At 43.6% G+C, this 23,629-nt stretch overlaps 1 protein-coding gene across 1 annotated transcript in view; it reads right to left on the bottom strand.

The window, feature by feature from the left end:
* The window catches only part of LOC115143080 (transmembrane protein 198-like), a 27,151-nt gene extending 3,541 nt beyond the window's left edge, over positions 1–23,610 (bottom strand). The window contains exons 1-4 of the mRNA XM_029683101.2: positions 23,049–23,610; positions 3,045–3,303; positions 953–1,528; positions 302–450 (exon numbers count right to left, since the gene is read on the bottom strand). Of these exons, the coding sequence (XP_029538961.1) occupies positions 302–450; positions 953–1,528; positions 3,045–3,186 (867 nt within the window). The 5' untranslated portion in view covers positions 3,187–3,303; positions 23,049–23,610. The remainder of the gene's footprint in view (positions 1–301; positions 451–952; positions 1,529–3,044; positions 3,304–23,048) is intronic.
* Between the last annotated feature and the right edge of the window lie 19 nt (positions 23,611–23,629).

Here is a 23,629-nt window from a genome sequence, read left to right as displayed (position 1 = left end):
CACAAGCATAGTAAATCAATGAACATTCTCCCTCGTGGGGACATTTCCCAGGTCCCCACGAAGACTAAGGCTATTTTAGGCTTAGGAGTTAGGGCTAGAATTAGGGTTAGAATAAGGTTTAGAGTAAGGGTGAGGGGTTAAGGTTAGGGGTTAAGGTTAGGGTTCGGCAAAAATAGGATTTTGAATGGAAATACATTTTAGGTCCACACAAGGATAGTAAAACATATGATGTGTGTGTGTGTGTGTGTGTGTGTGTGTGTGTGTGTGTGTGTGTGTGTGTGTGTGTGTGAGAGAGACTGACCGGTGCTAGCAGGTCTCCTGCGTAGCGTTTGACGGGGGTAGGCTTGCGACGGTAAGTGCCCTCTTGTCCACCGCTCTGCTGCCGCTTCTTGGCATCTTTCTGCCTGATCCGCATCAACTGGACCCGCTTCTGCCTCCTGCTGATGATGACTGAGAGGAGAAAGAGAGAGGAAAGGGAGAAGGAGAGAGAGGTAGAGAGGGAGAAAGAGAGAGGGAAAGGGAGAGGTAGAGAGAGAGATTAGAGAGGGAGAGAGGGAAAGGGAGAGGTAGAGAGAGATAGGAGAGAGAGGTAGAGAGGGAGAAAGAGAGAGTGAAAGGGAGAGGTAGAGATAGAGATAGGAGAGAGAGGTAGAGCGGGAGAAAGAGAGGGACGTGTTAACTCACTGAGTCATTTCTTAGTAATTCGGCAGAGCACACGAGAAATTCTTAATCACCCAAAATCTAATATGAACCCTGTTTTAAAAAAAAAAAGTCATAAGAATGTTCTCTAAAACCATGAAACCCTTGTAGCAGTTAATAGAACATAATAGAACCCATACTCCATATTGAGATATACAGATGCATCATACTCTACAAAAGGTGTCCTCTACCTCTCATTCTTTCCACAGAGATCCTATAAATCAGCTTCTATATGGAATTCTATGATGCTTACCCTCAGTGTGTGAGAAGCCTTCAGCCGTCAGCTTCCACTGAACCAGCACCCCCATAAAGCTGAGTGTCGGCCAGATACCCAGGATCACCCAGCTGTACCAGCAGAGCGGCGGCGGCGGCGAAAGTCTCAGGCACTCGTACACGTGGCTGGCAAGCGCCAGCATCTCCACAAAGTAGTCGGCGCACACCGTCATGATGGCTGCCCCGAACACGGACGTAGACAATACGGTGAAGAGCTTCTGCCACTGCAGGGTGAGCACAGCGAACAGCATGCCTGTGCCCAGCAGTGCCCCCAGGGGCACCCAGACGGTGGTGGGGGTGTAGAACTGGTGGGTGACCAGAAGGGCGGCGAGGGCGAGCAGCAGGCCCAGAAGGAGGCCTGTCATGAAGAGGCCCACTGAGCGCACCAGCATGGTGACCAAGCCACACAGCAGGCCGATGCCCAGGCCAATACCCGCCGAGGCCTCCACGCTCAGCTGGGTGTCCAGCACCCGCTCCTTGTGGCACAGCAGAAAGATGATGACCGAGCCAAACATCAGGCCCGACAGGAACATGACAGCTTTGAAGCAGCGGTAGCCTGTGAGAGGAAAGGAGAGAGTGGAGAGAGGATGGTGAGGGAGAGAGGAGAAGGGTAGAGAGGTGAATAGAGGGGGAAGAAAAGAAAATAATACATATGTAGCCATTTCATAATTAATAAACATTATGTAAATAAAAACACTGAAAAAACAGTGTTTCTATGTCAAACGGTTTTCTTTATATTTCAGTCTTCTGTGATGTATTAACAGTGTAATATTGGGATGTAAACTTAAAATTGAATACACTTCAGCTCTATATCTGACATGGTACAGGTTTCTTCTTTTTTTAAGCCCATTTTTTTAATTAGGCATGTCAGTTAAGAACAAATTCTTATTTACAATGACGGCCTACCGGGGAACAGTAGGTTAACTGCCTTGTTCAGGGGCAGAACGACAGATTTTTACCTTATCAGCTCGAGGATTCGAGCCAGCAACCTTTCGGTTACTGGCTCAACGCTCTAATCACTAGGCTACCTGACACCCCATAACCATGTGTGTGAGGTGTATACTTTTGTTTCAAAGTAGATTTGTTTAAGACTACCAAGAAACACTCTGTGTGACCAAGAATTAGCCCACTGCAGTTAAAGGTTTTAATTCACTTCAATGGGGAAGATTAAACAGCTTGAGGAATATAACTAACGGTAAGGAAATATGCAGGTGATAAATTAGGGCATTAAGTTCAAGTTAAATTGCTGAGGCTAGGACACAGCAACTACTACCCAACTGTATAAATGACAGAATATCAACTGTAAGCAATGTAATTCCGTATAAATTACCCTACAATTAAAACTAATAAGAGAGGTGGTGGTGTTGAGGCTAATTGGGGTGATGATGGGGGATTTGGTGAGAAAAATGACGCCCACCCATAGATTGTGGCGGCTGCTTGGCTGAGGGTGGAGCCCTCTCTCTCTGGGTAATGGTTCTCATCTGGGTGTGAGGGATTGCTCAGTGTGATTAACACACACTACACCATCACATTAGTCTGGGAAATGCTGTCATTAGGTACCAAATGGCCAGATGTCTTTCATTTCTCTCTAATCAGTTACGTAACATTTTGAAAGACAAAATGGGAGGTTTTGCATTGAGGAATGATGACATGTCAGTGCGGGACTGTATTAAAGACTTTACCGAAGCATACAGAACAATAGACACATGACACAGTATGTCTGGATAGAAAGTACATGTTCCCTGTATCAGGTAGCCCGCATCATGTCATTTTCTAGTGTACCTTGGGGAACATTGGTATAAGGTAACCTGGTTGTACATTTTCTATATAACACATTAACAGACATATGATACGTCTGAATACACATTCCCATGCTCTGACATTTTGGTTCTGTCCCATATGGCACCCTATTCCCTACATAGTGCACAACTTTCGATCAGAGTCCTTTGTCAAAAGTTGTGCAATATATAGGGAATAGTGTGCCATGTGGGATGTGCAGCCCGTGTTATTGAAGTTTAAGTGTACTCGACATGACGTTATTGAGGTATGCCTTGACCCCGTGGTGACCTTACCGAAGAAGCAGTAGATGATGCCGAACAGGCAGCACATGGAGCAGATGACGGCAGGGATGACCTCATACTGCCTCTCGATCTCCAGGCTGCAGGCATCCACCTCGGCCAAGCCCTCTCCCACAGACCCATTAGGGTCTGTCATCCTGGGGCTCCAATAGACCAACCAGACAAGGATGAGGAGGAGGTGGGGGTTAAAGGTTGGGGCTGGAGGATGAAGAGTGGTGCTGTTATCTGGAGTCCATCAGAACAGCTTGTGTGCCTGTAAAATGAAAGAAAATTCGGATTAAATCATACACTATATATACAAAAGTATGTGGGCACCTCTTCAAATTAGTGGATTCGGCTATTTCAGCCACACCCGTTGCTGACAGGTGTATAAAATCAAGCACACAGCCACACAATCTCCATAGACAAACATTGGCAGTAGAATGTGCTTACTAAAGAGCTCAGTGACTTTCAACATGGCACCGTCATAGGATGCCACCTTTCCAACAAGTCAGTTCTTCAAATTTCTGCCCTGATAGAGCTGCCCTGGTCAACTGTACGTGCTGTTATTGTGAAGTGGAAACTTCTAGGAGCAACAACAGCTCAGCTGTGAAGTGGTAGGCCACACAAACTTACAGAAAAGGACCGCCTAGTGCTGAAGAACGTAGCGCATAAAAATCTTCTGTCCTCGGATGCAACACTCACTACTGAGTTCCAAACTGCTCCTGGAAGCAACGTCAGCACAATAACTGTTTGTCGGGAGCTTCATGAAATGGGTTTCCATGGCCAAGCAGCTACACACAAGCCTAAGATCACGATGCGTCGGCTGGAGTGGTGTAAAGCTTGCCGCCATTGGACTCTGGAGCATAGAAACGTGTTCTCTGGAGTGATGAATCACGCTTCACCATCTTGCAATCCGACGGACGAATCTGGGTTTGATGGATGCCAGGAGAACGCTACCTGTCCCAATGCATAATGCCAACTGTAAAGTTTGGTGGAGGAATAATGGTCTGGGATTGTTTTTCATGGTTCGGGCTAGGGCCCTTAGTTCCAGTGAAGGGAAATCTTAAAGCTACAGCATACAAGGATATTCAAGATGATTCCGTGCTTCCAAATTTGTGGCAACAGTTTGGGGAAGGCCCTTTCCTGTTTCAGAATGACAATGCCCCTGCGCACAAGGTGATGTCCACACAGATATGGTTTGTCAAGATCAGTGCGGAAGAACACCTTTGGGATGAAATGGAATGCCGGCTGTGAGCCAGGCCTAATCGTCCAACATCAGTGCCCAACCTCACTAATGCTCTTGTGGCTGAATGGAAGAAAGTCCCCGCAGCAATGTTCCAATATCTAGTGGAAATCCTTCCCAGAAGAGTGGAGGCTGTTATAGCAGCAAAGGGGGGACCAACTCCATACAAATGGCCATGATTTTGGAATGAGATGTTTGACAAGCAGGTGTCCACATACTTTTGGTTATGTAGTGTAGATCATCACAGAGCATCACAATGCGTTAAAGTGACCGTTACTTTTTGTTAGGACTCTCTGTTAGAACTAGAGAAAGAGAACCGGCAAAGAGAACAGAGCAGACCTCTCAACGTAACTTCAGTTTACAATTGGCTCATTCATCCCCCTCCTCTCCCCTGTAACTATTCCCCAGGTCGTTGCTGCAAATGAGAATGTGTTCTCAGTCAACTTACCTGGTAAAATAACAGATAAAAATAAAAAAATACAATAAAAAAAAATTTTTTTGTAAACCTACAAACACTGTCTTAGATGACCTTACCCACAAAACAGAGATGATATAGTGGTTAGTTGCAGCGGGACTCCATTCATACTGAATGACTCAAAAGTTTAACATGTTGCATGTGGAGCACTCCAGAACCCCCCTCCTCCTCACCCCCACCACCCCTGCTTCAGACCGCTGTTCTTCGAGGCTTCAGGAGAAGTGTGAAATCTGCCGGCCAACTGTGACTTCTCCCTGGTGACTATGCATTTGGGGCCTGCCAGACACTCTGCTAGCCTCCCATGATAACACACAGTACTGTATACCACCACACATACACCCTGTTGCCATGACTACAGTCTGGTTGAATCACATAAACATGAACAGCCAAATACTCCAGGGACTTCCTGTAGTACCTTGCTGATTTTTTTAAAACCAAAACTACCAAAATAAATACATCAGTACTGACTATCGGCACATCTTATAGAATAGCTTTTTGCAGAGTACCGGCATTGCTGTGTGTTTGTCTGATCTACTGTATGTAATTATGACAATTCTAATCTACATAGCAGCAGATGTCCAGTGTCCACTCAAGTTCGGCATCTATTTAACACCATCCAATTTAACATACACTTGACCCATTTTCTGTGAGCATATTCAGCACTGATATCATATCAGCACCAAATACCCACTCAAGTTTAATGGGGTCGACGTTGTTTTCATTGTTTATCTACAACTCTCCTAAATTGGGCTTGAGGTGTCAGAGTCATACATTTAAACTAGGCTATGTAGTAAAAATGTCTGGGTGAAAGTAAATGACTTAATTAAAAGTGGGGCTACGGACATCGAGTGGTGCTAGTGAGGGGTTAATCAGGCAGCCCCAACCCCCCTCTCAGCCTGCCTGTTGCAGGGGATTGGGGAGGAGGTGTAGGGTCTCATGGCTCAGGGTGGGCCGCTCTCTCTGGGGCTGCTGCCTGGCCTTCTTTATGATCTCACCCCAGTTCCGATCCGATTACAACAAACTCACGTTCTCAGGCTCAGGACAAAAAACAGTCACGCAGCTGGCTGCCTGCTCTCCTCATCTGCTCTCTCTCTTCTCAGTCTCCCCCCTCATCTGTCTTCTGTGTCACTATCTTCCTCCCTCCATTCTCCCAAATGTTCCTTCTACTTTTAAACTCCTCCTTCCTTCTCCCTCTGTCTCCAAGACACATGGCTATACATTATGACCTGGCCATGACTTGACATGGAAAGAATGAGGTCCCAGCTCTCTTGTCCCTTCTCTTTTTCCAGAGCTGGAGGGAGAGTTCTTGGTGCATTCACGTGTCTGCCTCTCGGTCTCTGCCAGATAGTCCTATCTGTTCTGTCTCACTTGTTTTCTAAAGGCCAGAGGAAAAGGAAAGACAAATGATCTGGCCAGCTGAGAGTTCCACAGTCCTACTGGTCTGCTGTGTCTGTGGCACTCCTGAGAGGGTGTGGACAGTATTATGAACGCTTTAGAGTGAGACAGAAATATGATACAGAGAATATGTTCAGCAAATAATGTGCTGTGCAGTATCGCCCATATTGTGAAGCATGAGGGCATTTCACCTTGAGGTTATTATAGACTTCTCTTTCATCATGTTCAGTTATGGCGATACGTATAGATTTCGTGGCATTACCTTACACCTGCCCTAGTCAAGGTTTAAATGCTATACCATGAAATGGTACTATTACAATGTCAAATATAAAGCCAAAACAAACAACCACTGATTGCGCACAAGTCAAAAGATAGAACTTTTGTAAACTATGAAAGATTTTCATCTCCATATCTGATTATGGTCCAAAATGGTCAAAACACCCTCAGAGAGTGGGGTCACGGCAAGGGACCAGCCATTATTTACTGCGACCCTGGAGCAATTAGGGTTAAGTGCCTTGCTCAAGGGCAGATTGACAGATGTTGCACCTAGTCAAGGTCGTGGATTCAAACTAGCAACCTTTAGGTTACCGGCCCAACGCTCTAACCACTAGACTCCACTCAACTCAAATCAAACATTTGGAAAGCTGTTCTCAGCTAGATCAAAACAAGGACTACAGTAAGGAGACGGTTCTAAACGCAAGGGGAGACGGAGATAACTGGTCACAAAAAGTGATTGTTGTGGGTAATCCATCAAGACAAACGACTTGTGCATCTGACCATACACACTCACACACACAAATTCCCTCACACGTTTGTATTCACACACACACCAACTCTTTCCCACGTCCGTGTGTCTGTCCCCAAATTGTCCCTGTGTGAGTCACAATGGTGGTCAGTGTGAGAGGCCTGGAGAGGCCTGGAGTCCATGCCTCTCAGGGATAATAGAGCCATTATGGGGCGGCACAAAGGCTCTGAGACCCCAGCCGTGACCTCTACTGGCACACACAGCAAAGCATGCTGGGAGAGAGGGGCATACAACATAGAGATGGAGGCAACCAAGGGAAAGGAGGTGGTGTGTGTGTACTTGTGTGTGTGTGTGTGTGTGTGTGTGTGTGTGTTTGCCATTGAGCATGTGGGTGGTTGAAGGATGAAGGGAGTAGATGGGGTCTAGCTGGTAACTGTCCGGAATGCTGATATTATCACCCATTCTCACAAAATAAGGATAAGTGACGTGGCTCCATGTCTAGTCTTGGAGCTCTTGGAGGCCAAGGCGCAGAAGTTGAGAAATACTCTCTTCGATACATTTTGATGAAGTATATATTGAATGACCTCATTATAATTAGAGGTCGACCGATTAATCGGAATGGCCGATTAATTAGGGACGATTTCAAGTTTTCATAACGAACGGAAATCGGTATTTTTGGACACCGATAAAAAATTTAAATTTTTAATGATCTTTATCATCTTTATTTAACTAGGCAAGTCAGTTAAGAACACATTCTTATTTTCAATGACGGCCTAGGAACGGTGGGTTAACTGCCTTGTTCAGGGGCAGAACGGGGGGATCCAATCTTGCAACCTTACAGTTAACTAGTCCAACGCATTAACGACCTGCCTCTCTCTCGTTGCACTCCACAAGGAGACTGCCTGTTACGCAAATGCAGTAAGCCAAGGTAAGTTGCTAGCTAGCATTAAACTTATCTTATAAAAAACAATCAATCATAATCACTAATCAACACATGGTTTATGATATTACTAGATATTATCTAGCGTGTCCTGCGTTGCATATAATCTGACTGAGCATACAAGCATACAAGTATCTAAGTCTCTGACTGAGCGGTGGTAGGCAGAAGCAGGCGCGTAAACATTCATTCAAACAGCACTTTCATGCGTTTTGCCAGCAGCTCTTCATTGTGCGTCAAGTATTGCACGGTTTATGACTTCAAGCTATACTGTTACACTGGCAATACTAAAGTTCCTATAAGAACATCCAATAGTCAAAGGTTAATGAAATACAAATGGTATAGAGGGAAATAGTCCTATAATTCCTATAATAACTACAACCTAAAACTTCTTACCTGGGAATATTGAAGACTCATGTTAAAAGGAACCACTGTGATTTGGAGTCCCATAGGGCGGTGCACAATTGGCCCAGCGTCGTTAGGGGTGGGCCGGGGTAGGCCGTCATTGTAAATAAGAATTTGTTCTTAACTGACTTGCCTAGTTTTAAAAAAAGTATACAGAGATAAACAAAAAGCAAATGTTTTAGTGGTAAACCTCACAGTCACACTTAGATGACGGAGCATGTTGGTATGAAATACTTTAGAATGTTGTCTGACAAACACCAGGGAGGGACAGAGGGTGGGACGGGGTTTAGCTCAAGCCACAACAGCTGAGAACATGCCTGGGTTCCCCACATAGCTAATTGGGTGTGTTTAATTAACAACTCAGAGGGTTGCTGGGGTGTGAGAAAGGTCAGGGATTCCAAGGTGCTCTAGCTTTAAGGCAGGTGGCAGCTGAGAATTCAACATTAGAGCCCAGCTGTTTGGAGGCACAGGTTGGCACAGGGGGGTATGTGTGACTGTGCCATGGTCTCCCCCTGACTGGGCATGATGCCCGTGGGTCTACAGCTACCCCCCTTTACAGCTGCAGCTATAAACATAATCCTCCATGACCACTAATGCCAAAAACCGTACCCACCGTGTCCTGCCCAAAGACTGGCAGTGGAGACTGGAGAACAGTCTGGACATGATGGGAGCAACACACTTCATGGCGTCCATCTTGTACCAACAGTGGTTGCCTTAGAGAAACATGCGTGGATTCATGCATACTTGTTGACATGGTTGGAAAATTGTCAAGACCATGGCTGCCTCCTAAAGCGAACCATAAGAACAAATAACATAGATACATGCATATGTTTTCCACACTAGATTATTGGGTTTCCTGACCCTCCATCCACAAGGCCGGAAACTTTAACCTCAAACCTCTGACCCCTAACCCCACTCTGCTCTCTCATTGGCAGGAAGCTGTGGCCCAGAAGAGGAAGTGGAGATCAGTGGCAGGGCTGTTTTGGAGGTGAACCTTCCCTGAGGGCAGGAAGCAGAGCAGGAAGAGCAGAGTTGGGTTTGGAGGCTGGAGTGTCAACACCAACACTGATTATCTGACTAGTTAAATCTAGTTTCAAGTTTCAAAGTTTATTCGCCGTAAAACAGTACAGTGAAATAATTACCTTGAGAGCTCTTTGCCAACAATGCAGTGATAATAATAATATAGATAACAATAGAAAATAGAATAAAACATTACAATTAAAATAAAAACCACACAAGGACTACAATGTGAGTTAAAGAAACTTGAGAATGCAAGTATATACAGGTCAGTGCCAGTACCTTATTCAATGTGCAGGGTTACTGGAGTGGTTGAGGTGGGTTTATACATAAAAAGTGATTGATAGTAGGGCCAAAGACATCCAGTGTCAAGACTTTTAAATGTACAATGTTTTGACTGAAGCGCACTTATTTTAGTCTTACCTCAAAAAAATTTAATTTATGGCCGATTACCGATGTATACAGCATCTAGATTTTTGATAATTTTTCCTCTAAATACATTTTGTTGTACAATTAAAGGTCAAATTCACTGTATTTCAAACAGTCAGCAATAATCTCATGAATTCAGGGCTTGTTAAATTATACATAGGCCACAACCAATAATCCCTGATCTGGCTTTCAAGTCCGTCTATGAAAATGTCCTTTTTATTACAAATGTAACCAGACCCACGCACAATGCACATCCACTAATACTGACTAACTTCTGGTAGCAGACACTATAGAAAAATAACACAGGTCTCATAAACAATCCCTGAAACACAAGCCCGCTGCTAGTGAGTAGCCAGCTAATCTTTATATTACAATCTTTATATTTCACCCTTCTGTGTGTCTCCATCTGTTTGAACAGCATGCCTGTCCATTTTCAGATGCTGAAATCAAGTGGCCTACCTTAATTCTCAGAAGGAGAACGAGTTGACAATTACTTAGATAATTGTGTTTTATGCTTATTGCACATGTATAAAACACAGACTAGAAAGCTAGCATAGCAGTCTTTGGCTAAAATGTATATATGTATGTATATATACATACAGTGGGGAGAACAAGTATTTGATACACTGCCGATTTTGCAGGTTTTCCTACTTACAAAGCATGGAGAGGTCTGTAATTTTTATCATAGGTAGTACACTTCAACTGTGAGAGACGGAATCTAAAACAAAAATCCAGAAAATCACATTGTTTGATTTTTAAGTAATTAATTTGCATTTTACTGTATGACATTAGTATTTGATACATCAGAAAAGCAGAACTTAATATTTGGTACAGAAACCTTTGTTTGCAATTACAGTGATTATACATTTCCTGTAGTTCTTGACCAGGTTTGCACACACTGCAGCAGGGATTTTGTCCCACTCCTCCATACAGACCTTCTCCAGATTCTTCAGGTTTCGGGGCTGTCGCTGGGCAATACAGACTTTCAGCTCCCTCCAAAGATTTTCTATTGGGTTCAGGTCTGGAGACTGGCTAGGCCACTCCAGGACCTTGAGATTCTTCTTACGGAGCCACTCATTAGTTGCCTTGGCTGTGTGTTTTGATTCGTTGTCATGCTGGAAGACCCAGCCACGACCCATCTTCAATGCTCTTACTGAGGGAAGGACGTTGTTGGTCAAGATCTCGCGATACATGGCCCCATCCATCCTCCCCTCAATACGGTGCAGTCCTCCTGTCCCCTTTGCAGAAAAGCATCCCCAAAGAATGATGTTTCCACCTCCATGCTTCACGGTTGGGATGGTGTTCTTGGGGTTGTACTCATCCTTCGTCTTCCTCCAAACACGGCGAGTGGAGTTTAGACCAAAAAGCTCTATTTTTGTCTCATCAGACTACATGACCTTCTCCCATTCCTCCTCTGGATCATACAGATGGTCATTGGCAAACTTTAGACAGGCCTGGACATTCGCTGGCTTGAGCAGGGGGGACCTTGCATGCGCTGCAGTATTTTAATCTATGAAGGCGTAATGTGTTACTAATGGTTTTCTTTGAGACTGTGGTCCCAGCTCTCTTCAGGTCATTGACCAGGTCCTGCCGTGTAGTTCTGGGCTGATCCCTCACCATCCTCATGATCATTGATGCGTCACGAGGTGAGATCTTGCATGGAGCCCCAGACCGAGGGTGATTGACAGTCATTTTGAACTTCTTCCATTTTCTAATAATTGCGCCAACAGTTGTTGCCTTCTCACCAAGCTGCTTGCCTATTGTCCTGTAGCCCACCCCAGCCTTGTGCAGGTCTACAATTTTATCCCTGATGTCCTTACACAGCTCTCAAGTCTTGGCCATTGTGGAGAGGTTGGAGTCTGTTTGATTGAGTGTGTGGACAGGTGTCTTTTATACAGGTAACGAGTTCAAACAGGTGCAGTTAAAAGAGGTAATGAGTGGAGAACAGGAGGGCTTCTTAAAGAAAAACTAACAGGTCTGTGAGAGCCGGAATTCTTACGGGATGGTAGGTGATCAAATACTTATGTCATGTAATAAAATGCAAATGAATTACTTTTTAAAAAATCATACAATGTGATTTTCTGGATTTTTGTTTTAGATTCCGTCTCTCACAGTTGAAGTGTACCTATGATAAAAATGACAGACCTCTACATGCTATGTAAGTTGGAAAACCTGCAAAATCGGCAGTGTATCAAATACTTGTTTTCCCCACTGTATATATATATATATATATATATATATATATATATATATATATATATACACACACATACTAAAATCTAAACATTTTGTAAAAAAACAACAACCCCTCTTTCTTCCCAATTTCGTGGTATCCAATTGTTTTTAGTAGCTACTATCTTGTCTCATCGCTACAACTCCTGTACGGGCTCGGGAGAGACGAAGATTGAAAGTCATGTGTCCTCCGATACACAACCCAACCAAGCCGCACTGCTTCTTAACACAGCGCGCATCCAACCCGGAAGCCAGCCGCACCAATGTGTCGGAGGAAACACTGTGCACCTGGCAACCTTGGTTAGCGCGCACTGCACCCGGCCCGCCACAGGAGTCGCTGGTGCGCGATGAGACAAGGACATCCCTACCGGCCAAGCCCTCCCTAACCCGGACGACGCTAGAATGGCTGATTAATTATGGCTGAGTTTTCATAACAATCGGAAATCTGTATTTTTGGACGCCGATTTGCCCGATTTGTTTTTTTTTACAACTTTATTTCATCTTTATTTAACTAGGCAAGTCAGTTAAGAACACATTCTTATTTTCAATGACGACCTAGGAACGGTGGGTTAACTGTCTTGTTCAGGGGCAGATCAGACTTTTACCTTGTCAGCTCGGGGGGTTCTAATCTTGCAACCTTACAGTTAACTAGTCCAACGCTCTAACCACCTGCCTCTCATTGCACGCCACGAGGAGACTGCCTGTTACGCGAATGCAGTAAGCCAAGGTAAGTTGCTAGCTAGCATTAAACTTATCTTATAAAAAACAATCAGTCAATCAATCATAATCACAAGTTAACTACACATGGTTGATGATATTACTAGTTTATCTAGCATGTCCTGTGTTGCATATAATCGATGCGGTGCCTTTCTTAAAATCAATACACAAAAGTATATATTTTTAAACCTGCATATTTAGCTAAAAGAAATCCAGGTTAGCAGGCAATATTAACCAGGTGAAATTGTGTCACTTCTCTTGCGTTCATTGCACGCAGAGTCAGTGTATATGCAACAGTTTGGGCCGCCTAATTTGCCAGAACTTTACATAATTATGACATAACATTGAAGGTTGTGCAATGTAACAGGAATATTTAGACTTATGGATGCCACCCATTAGATAAAATACGGAACGGTTCGATATTTCACTGAAAGAATAAACGTCTTGTTTTCGAGATGATAGTTTCCGTATTTGACCATTTTAATGACCTAAGGCTCGTATTTCTGTGTGTTATAATATGATAACTAAGTCTATGATTTGATAGAGCAGTCTGACTGAGCGATGGTAGGCACCAGCAGGCTCGTAAGCATTCATTCAAACAGCACTTCCGTGCATTTGCCAGCAACTGTTTATGACTTCAAGCCTATCAACTCCCGAGATGAGGCTGGTGTAACCAATGGGAAATGACTAGCTAGTTAGCGGGGTGCGCGCTAATAGCGTTTCAAACGTCACTCGCTCTGAGACTTGGAGTGGTTGTTCCCCTTGCTCTGCATGGGTAACGCTGCTTCGAGGGTGGCTGTTGTCGTTGTGTTCCTGGTTCGAGCCCAGGTAGGAGCGAGGAGAGGGACGGAAGCTATACTGTTACACTGGCTAAACTGTTACACTAAAGTGCCTATAAGAACATCCAATAGCCAAAGGTTAATGAAATACAAATGGTATAGAGAAATTGTCCTATTATTCCTATAATAACTACAACTTAAAACTTCTTACCTGGGAATATTGAAGACTCCTGTTAAAAGGAACCACTAGCTTTCATATGTTCTCATGTTCTGAGCAAGGAACTTAAACGTTAGCTTTCTTACATGGCACATATTGCACTTTTACTTTCTTCTCCAACACTTTGTTTTTGCATTATTTAAACCAAATTGAACATGTTTCATTATTTATTTGAGGCTAAATTGATTTTATTGATGTATTATATTACGTTAAAATAAGTGTTCATTCAGTATTGTTGTAATTGTCATTATTACAAATAAATAAATAAATAAATAAATAAAATCGTCCGATTAATCGGTATCGGCTTTTTTGGTCCTCCAATAATCGGTATCAGTATCGGCGTTGAAAAATCATAATCGGTCGACCTCTATCACTGACCTGTCTGAACCTTTACTTTCATGTTGAAACCTGGTCACTAATTATTTATAATCAAATCAAATCCAGTAATGAAAGACATGTTGATCTATAATGCACCAAGACCTCTTCCATTTTGTTCTTATAAAGTCAAATTGCTGCACAAAATAGACGTTGTCGTTGCTAAATTGAACTTGTCGATCTTGAGGAATGCTAGAGGCAGTCCTGACAAGTGAATGGCTGTTTTGGGCAGAGAATGAAAACATGAAAATCCCGCTTTTTAAATCAGGCTGTTCCATTTGGGAGCTCATTTGACGGGAAATTAAGGGACAACTCGTTCATTATTCCATCTCCAAAACAAGAAGAAAATGAGATGCACTCCACATGAGATCAAACAGTGTTTGACAGTGGTCTACTGAGAGACAGCCACAGACTGCTTCGCTTTTATCTCTTATAAGGCAAAGAATGGATACTATGTTGTATTGAGGAGGAACATAAATACCAAGGTTACAAGTTAAGTGAATTTTCTCCCCCAAAAATGTATCATGAGTTGACCCCTATGGTAAACCACAGATCTATGATAACCTTTACTCATCCACGCTGACTAAGGAAGGAAATGATTCATCTGAACATGAAACGAGAATGGAATGAATGACCTACTAGTCCTAAAGACCTCCTTTCACATCCTCGCATTCAGAAATGTTTTCCCTGAAGTTGGTGTTAAAGCCAGAGCTCGCCATCGTTCTCTCTCTCAGACTGTCTCTATCTCTCTTCTCCCTAAATCTCTGACCAGTGCCTCTCAAACAACACTTTGTTCCTCAAGAGTAAATGAGGCAGAGGGGGGGCCTTGCAGTGATTTTGGCACCGTGGCAGCCCTTCCTACATGTCTCCAGCCTTCATTCAGCCAGGCTTGGCCGAGAGCTCTCCCCATGAATGTCCCCACTGTTTTCTGGACCCTACAGTGCTCTCCAAAGAGTGAGAGAGAGAGAGAGAGCGAGAGAGAGAGAGAGAGCGAGAGAATGTAGGCTGTAAACCCTTCAGAAAGTAGTAATTACAGAGTGAGAATGTATAGAAAGTGATTTGAGGGGCAGTAAGTTTACAACTAGGCCTAACACTGACATGCACTCTACGACCATACACACTGACCTTTCAAACTTGTGCAGATGTTCCAAAATAACAAACCTCTGTAAAGTCATCATAAAAGATCATACATCACTATACAACCCTCCAAACCATTTGGTATTTTATTAGGATCCCCATTAGCTGTTGTGAAAGCAGCAGCTACTCTTCCTGGGGTCCAAACAAAAACATCAAACATGCCCTAATACAGAACATGAATAAACAAGAACAGAACTACATCAATTAAAATGTATCTACTTTCCAACTCCTGTGTAGCCTATACATTTCTTCACTTGCCAGACAAGTCAGTACCTGTGAAAACTGTCTCCGATGGTGTACACATCTTTTATATTATGTCTGAATGAGTTTCCAGGAAACCCACTGTTTAACACATGGTCTAACACAGTCTAACATACTGTATATCCCTTTAAATATTCAAATAGTTTAACAGTCTCAGAGAGAGTTCCTATTCTCCATCAAGCCCTTCCACTCCAAGCTTGTCTTTGAGAAAAGCCCAGACAATGAAGGCCTTTCAACTCTGATTGTAGAGAGCTCCTTATAAAAAAGGGAAAAAGCGTACAGTAAAGTGGAGTAACAGAGAAACAATGAGAGGCCTTTTCGAGAGGCAGAGTCACGTGTGTATGACACAAGAGGACACACAAGTAGACACACCCCTACTTCCACGCATGTTCCAACACAACTCCCACTAACACCCAGACAGACTTGGAGATTCAAGGCACAGGCACGCGCACACACACATACACACACACCCACAAAATATGCATCAACAGACCCACACGTCACGCACCCACACACTCACGCAAATATACAAGCCCCAATCCACACATTCTAATTATCCCCACCCAAGGGCATCAAGAATTCCATGTTTATACAAACTGGGAAGCCTTTTTCTACAGACTGGCAATATGAATGTAGTTCAGAGCCAGATATTCCTTCCATCTCCATTATATTTCCAATCAGTCGTTAAATAGCCTACAAGTGAAATAGGCTATAATAACAATATCTGATTATTTGGATAGTAAATGTAGTGTACTTATCATTAAAGTGAAAGAGTGATGTGGGGTCTTTGTGAGAGCAAACATCCAACATAAGAATTAGGTCTACACGTCACACAGTTTATAGCTACGAGACTAGAAAGGATTTAAGATATAACGATATAGAGAGTCATTACAAGGCCAGATTAGACGGAGTACGAGGGAGTCACCATGAACACAAAAACCACTGAGTGGATGTCTAGCCACAGCAAGTGGAAAAAAATCCACCTAAGTGTTGAGGTCAGTCAGGTTTGAATGTTTTTACAAAAACATTTTTTTTACCCATTTTTCATGGTATCCAATTGGTAGTTACAGTCTTGTCTCATCGCTGCAACTCCCGTACGGACTTGGGAGAGGCGAAGGTCGAGAGCCGTTCGTCCTCCAAAACACAACCCAACCAAGTCGCACTGCTTCTTGACACCATACCCACTTAACCCGGAAGCCAGCCGTACCAATGCGTCGGAGGAAACACGTGCACCTGGCGACCGTGTACTGCTCGGGATACCCAGGTTTGAATGTTCAACTGTAATAGTTTATCTCAAATATTGCATATATTCGTGGAACTCATCTCTTTAGCTGTCAAGGGTCTGGACAAGTCCACAACATTCTGCTGAGGTAATATTCAAATCTAACGGCACTGTAAATGTTAGCCTGCTAAGATAAGCTACTATCTGTAAGTAACAGTTGAATGGTCCTTGTATAAATGTATCTGAGTTGAGAGTTTAATCAAAATGATACTGAGTTGCAACTCCTTTTGCTCTCAGAACAGCCTCAATTTGTTGGGGCATGGACTCTACAAGGTGTTGAAAGTGTTGACTCCAATACCTCCCACAGTTGTGTCAAATTGGCTGGATGTCTATTGGGTGGGGGACCATTCTTGATTCACGTGGGAAACTGTTGAGCATGAAAAAAACAGCAGCGTTGCAGTTCTTGACACACTCAAACCAGTGTGCCTGGCACATACAACCATACCCCACTCAAAGGCACTTAAATATTTTGTCTTGCACACATACACAATCCATATCTCAATTGTCTCAAGGCTTAAAAATCCTTCTTTAACCTGTTTCCTCCCCTTCATTTACACTGATTGAAGTGGATTTGACAGGCAACATCAATAAGGATCATAGCTTTCCCCTTGATTCACCTGGACAGTCTATCTCATGAAAAGAGGAGGTGTTCCTTATGTTTTGTACACTCAGTGTACATATTACTTGCGGTAACAGCTAGACTCTATCTACTGTAGCGTGGAGTGGGGGGGAGTGATGGGCCTTGAAGTGTTCACTATTCCACACAGCGTCTTTCTAGCTCTGGTCTCTGCCACTTCCAGGTCAGCTCTGTCATTTACAGCAGCGCAGAACTGCTCTTCTATTCCACCCAACGTCTGTTTGTCTGGTGCCAGGGTATAATTGTACCTCCTTATGGTCTCTCCCATCCTAAAATATCTCCCATAACCCCTCCTTTGTGTACACTACAAAGGTTCTCTGGCATCCTCTTAGCCAAAAGAAAACAACATCACCCAATACTTTGAGTCTATGAATGGGTGTGAGTGGAACTCCAAGACCCCAAAAACCAGCGCTACCCCTCTTTTAGGTACTCGGCTCGGTTAATGAGACAACAGGTCTCTTCCAAACCCAAATACTTCTCCACCGCCCCCCTCCTAGGCTAACGCTACAGGACAAGACTCTGTCCATCTCCCGGCCTAACCCACAACAAGCATCTCCTTCTGCCAACAAGGTTCAACATAGCCTGGAAATAGAGTCTTTCTTAACTGTAGAGGCTCATTTGTGGGAGATCCTAGTGTGGTCATTGTATAAATACACTCTGCCAGTGCAGGACCAACACAGTCCAGTACAGTAGAGTATAGGCTACTGTCCAGGGCAGTATATTGCCTAAACCAGGCTTTGGCTTGCCTTGGCTGGGGAGGCAGGTAGCCTAGTGGTTATAGCGTTGGACTAGTAACCAGAAGGTTGCAAGATCAAATCAACGAGCTGACAAGGTAAAAATCTGTCGTTCTGCCCCTGAACAAGGCAGTTAACCCACTGTTTCTAGGCCATCATTGAAAATAAGAATTTGTTCTTAACTGACTTTCCTAGTTAAATAAAGGCAAAATAAAAATTAATTGCCTTGGCTTGTAGAGCAATGCTTCACAACCATGGGATATGATGAAAATCAGGACTGTAACTCATTCACTATTTGATGACTATGTTGTATTAGATGATTATGCTGCTGCTAAAAAAAATGATTAGGACAAACACATTGTAGGGGAGAGTTGAGCCGCCCTTGTTTCTAGGAAATCATACACAAAATTCATAATTTGACCAATTTTTAGTAAGAGGTCATCATTTCGTGAAAAAAACATGAAAAAAAAACCATGAAAAAAGTGGAGCAATTTAGGTCCAAAAAACCATTTTCACCAACTCAAATGAATTTATAGAGGTTTCATGATGCTTGTATCTAAACCAAAGTAAATCATTTAAAGATTGTTCTATACATCTGTTGGGGTCTCGATAAGCTTCAATATGAGGTCCTTAACCTAAGCATGAAAAGGCATCCTTGTAGCTGTGTGGGCTAATATAGTAAAAAATGGTTGCCTTGGGGTAAGTTGAGCCAATGGTTGAGCTAATGACAAGTTGAGCAAACTGAAGTATTTTCTTCCCAGGCATAAGGCAAGTATGGTATGATGTAACAACAGGGCCTGGGCCTACGTTAAAAGTGTTTTAAAAAGTACTAAGTGTTTGTTAGGTGTTAAGCCTGTGTTAAAAGATGCTTAGAATTATTCAAAGATAAAAAAGCAATTGTGATTTTGTTGAATTGTGTTTGGGAAATAGAGATAGACATTGTTTCAAAAAAGGTAGCAGTAATATTTCATTCAGTAAAGAAATGTATAGGTGGCTTAACTTACCAGGTTCCCGGAGTGAGTTGTGCCAAAAGACAAGCTGTTTTCAAAACTGTTACGTTTACATGAATTGTGATTATTTCCAGGGATACACAACATCCTGTAATATATGTAGATATCTTTGTTAGAAAGAATACTGGTAACACTTCATTTGGATAGTTCATCTGTAGATACTCTACAGACTATCTACTAAGCCTAAACCTAGCCGTAACCTGACCCTAAACTTAACCCTTACCCTAACCCTTATTCTAAACCCTAACCATATCCTTAGCAAGCAGTTTCTTATCAACAGAGAGTTTGTTGATAGAATGACCATCTACAGATAGACAACCCAGACTCTCCAAATAAAGTGTGACCAGAACACTATATTTCCATTGATTACTATATATTTCCATTTATGTTGAATGTAAAAATTGCTTAAAAAACCCCACTCTCCCCTACTGTGACTGGGAGTCAACACTTCATATACAGTGTGATAAAATACAAGAATACTGTATCACTAAGGCTTTTCTCTATCAGAACCCAAGCCGATAAAGTAGCTGAAATCCACATTACAGTACTACTGTGTCCCCTCTCTGAATTGCAAGGGGTTAAAGTGAAAGGAATTAGGGGTAATCCCAGACACTTCTGATGTACTGAGGTAGAACAGCAGGAGACAGAGACGTGTGGCCAGCCAGAGTAGGAATGCTAATCTGGGTTTTAGTTAAGGGGTCAGAGGATGGAGACATGGATCAAGTCATTGCACAGTGACAGGATATTACTGTACTATGAAGGCCTGCGCTTTTAAACAGAGCTAGCCTTGTTTTTCTGAGCTCTTGTCCAGTGACCTAGCTACTTGAAGGTCTGTGACACAATTATTTTATTTAACTAGGCAAGTCAGTTAAGAACAAATTCTTATTTTCAATGACGGCCTAGGAACAGTGGGTTAACTGCCTGTTCAGGGGCAGAACAACAGACTTTGTACCTTGTCAGCTTGGGGATTTAAACTTGCAACCTTTCGGTTACTAGTCCAATGCGCTAAGCACTAGGCTACCCTGCCGCCCCAGGGAGAAGAGAGTGTTGGGATTCTTGAGACACAGTTTAGAATGTTACTTGGCATTATAATCAATTAAATGCATCTGGTGATAAACATTATCATGTGAGAGACTGCCCTTGTCTGCATATTCAAGGATGTCTGCTCTGTGCAGTCATTACTTCCAGTTTTACCTTAACCAATTTTACAATGCGGATATAGATATGGCAATAACATTACAGGGGACAAAACACTGGGATATCCAGACCCAGAACACGTCTATGAAGAGAGGTCCCTGTACATGATAAGAAACAAAAAATGTAGAGGATCTATCAATCACAGGCCTGAAATAACCTGATGCCGAGAACACCAAGCAGGCTTGTCAGACCATGGAAAGTTCAACTTCAACAAACTTTCAGTTCTACATTATCTCAAACCTGCCAACTCAGCACGTCCTCCTGAGTGGAGCAGTGGATCGCAGTGGCGTCACTACAGACCCGGTTTCGATCCCAGGCTATGTCACAGCCGGCCGTGACCAGGAGAACCATGAGCCGGCACACAATTGGTCCAGCGTCGTCCTGATTAGGGGAGGGTTTAGCAAGCTGACTTTGGTCGCCAGCTAGACGGTGTTTCCTCCGACACATCGGTGTGGCTGGCTTCCGGGTTAAGCGAGCAGTGTGTCAAGAAGCAGTGCGGCTTGGTTGGGTTGTGTTTCTGAGGACGCATGGCTCTCGACCTTCGCCTCTCCCGAGTCCGTAGGGGAGTTGCAGTGATAAAACAAGACTGTAACTACCAATTGGATATTGCGGCAAAAAAGGGGTAAAAGTACAATATAAAAACTGCCAACCACGCAAAAAGGGCCAGGATAGCCTCCCGGGTGGTGCAGTGGTTAAGGGCGCTGTACTGCAGCGCCAGCTGTGCCATCAGAGACTCTGGGTTCGCGCGCAGGCTCTGTCGTAACCGGCCACGACCGGGAGGTCCGTGGGGCAACGCACAACTGACCTAGCGTCGTCCGGGTTAGTGCGCGCTAACCAAGGTTGCCAGGTGCATGGTGTTTCCTCTGACACATTGGTGCGGCTGGCTTCCGGGTTGGATGCGCGCTGTGTTATGAAGCAGTGCGGCTTGGTTGGGTTGTGTATCGGAGGACGCATGACTTTCAACCTTCGTCTCTCCCGAGCCCGTACGGAAGTTGTAGCGATGAGACAAGATAGTAGCTACTAAAAAACAATTGGATACAACGAAACTGGGGAGAAAAAGGGGTGTAAAAAAAAAAGAAAAGAAAAAGCCAGGATATCCAACTGCGTTACAGATCAACAGGACAGGGAGCGTGCCTCGGATGCTACACTCTCCACCCCCCTCACTGATGGTATACCACTTTCCCTGGCTTTGCAACAGCAGTCTTATTTAAACATGACCTCTCCCCGCCCCCCTCCATCCTCCTACAGATGAAGAGATGCTAAGCTAACGTTGAGACCTTTCAACTCTCTGACGGTTCATGTTGTTGGCCGGAACAAACGAGCCTCGGCAGGGTTGACCTTTGCTACCACAGCTGATGGTCTATTATGGGGATGAGGAGTGGACAGTAGAGTAAAGGACTTTTTTTACTTCACTTGGACACCACCAGTAGAAGAGTTTCCACAATAAGGTCTGACTGACCAATGACTATTATGAATAACCTAGCCTTCAGAGTCAGGGCTACAATAAGGCCAGACAAGTGTGTCTCTCCTCTTACCTCTCCTTTCCATTCTGACCCTGTTACAACCCTGGTCCTAAAGCAGGGCTGACGCCATGCAGGTTGAAAATATTGTCAACCTGTTCGCCCTGGAAATATCCTGGGATAAAAATGCCAGTGTGAAAATGGCTATTGGAGAAAACCATGGATGGATTTCCAGTCACTATACATCTCACCTACGTACTCTCAAATCAGTGGTGGTGAGTGAAATGAGACAATCAGGAAATGAAAGTAGTTTCTAGCCAGACAGAATTAGGACATCCCTGGTGGCTGAGGCAGAGACGGGCCCCTCCTGAGGTCAAGCGCAAGGATGCTGGTTGGGGGACCCAGAGAGTGATGATGAGTGCTTCAGCGCTAATTAAAAGGTAAGAGTGGAAAAACAGCTCATCCACAGTACACTACAGGCCTTCAAGGACTAGGAGTTAAGTAACACACCCCAACATTTGCTCTTTCCTCCTCTCTTTGATCTGCCTCTCTCTCTCCAGAGCTGGGAAGGGCCCCATCTCTGCATTTTCCCAGAGTGGTTGAGGCAAAGCCATCTGGCCCGAGCTAGTCGACTGGATTTTTTTTGTAGATGGCTGGGGGATGTGGGAGAGAGCATAGAGGGGGGTGTAGCTAGAGACGCTGTGTGACTCCTCTGCCATGGAGGGACTCCCCCCCCCCAAAAAAAGCAAGGTGTAACTATAGCTAACAAGGAGAAAATACATAACAATGCTTATCTGGTCAATAAGATCAGGAATCATGATAACAGTTGTTAAGATAACAAGCAATCAATTTCAGGCTTTTCTCCATACAAAGGCTAACTGCCCAAGTAGTTTACATTGTTATCTTGTCTGATAGCCCAATAGGTTCTACTGAAATTATCTTGAGACAGAGCCCAGACATTAATTTACTGGAGAGTGACATCAAAATAATATGATAAATTACTGAATGAATAAAACAAAATTGCAAGTTTAGCCTATACTTACTCTATGGAATTAATTATTAAAATCATGTTAAGAAGGGTGTACAGTCACTAAAACAAGTTTATGAGCATCTCACAGCAGACTTCTTCAAACAGCAGGGAAAATATACAATGTAACAGAAGAAGCTCTTCTACAGGAACTACACTTACATTTCACAGTAGAATTCAGTTACATTGGTCTTCCTCCTGCTGTTTGAAGGAGCCTAAAGTTGATACATTGTATTGTCTGCGGTGGAAGGATAATGGGCTGTAATTTACAATAATTAATTTATGCTGTACAAAAGAACACTTACCTACTGCGAGCGGCTATGTGGGTCTGTTTCCGTGGGAATTGTCAGGCATGAACACAACGGAAAACAACAGAACATCGAAGCAGCGGTGGAAAAACAGGTTCCTATGCACATACAGTGAGCACAAAAAAGTCCTTCTTCACTGTTTTTACAACAAAAGTCGGCTATTCAAAAGGAATCAGCCACGTTCTCGTCTTCTTCAAAAACGGTGTCCAAAATTAAATCGGTCGGGCGTTATTTACACTCTCAACGGACGATCTTGCGTGAACTTGAGCTCTTGGTTGATCATGTTTATTCATAATCCCATGGCATTGTATTAACAGGCTGTTTGTCAGTTGGCGAGCTAGTCACGTCTGTAAAAAGTTGGCTACAGCGAGGCAAATGTCTCTCCCTTTACACACCTCCTCTTTCCCTCTCTCTGACGTGGACTGTATATCGATACCCAAGGGGGTCTAGTTCTCTAGAGCTCTAAACTACTTTATTTTAAAATAGTATTTTTCTCCACGAGAGTCTCTCTCTCCCCTCCAACGTCCAGCCAACAGCTGAAAACGCTTGACATCATAGCCAACGCCAACAGACCATCT

The sequence above is a fragment of the Oncorhynchus nerka genome, linkage group LG15, assembly GCF_034236695.1.
Source record: "Oncorhynchus nerka isolate Pitt River linkage group LG15, Oner_Uvic_2.0, whole genome shotgun sequence".
Classification (NCBI taxonomy): Eukaryota; Metazoa; Chordata; class Actinopteri; order Salmoniformes; family Salmonidae; genus Oncorhynchus; species Oncorhynchus nerka.
Note: the sequence above shows the minus strand (reverse complement) of the source record. Positions and strands in the feature narration are given on the sequence as shown.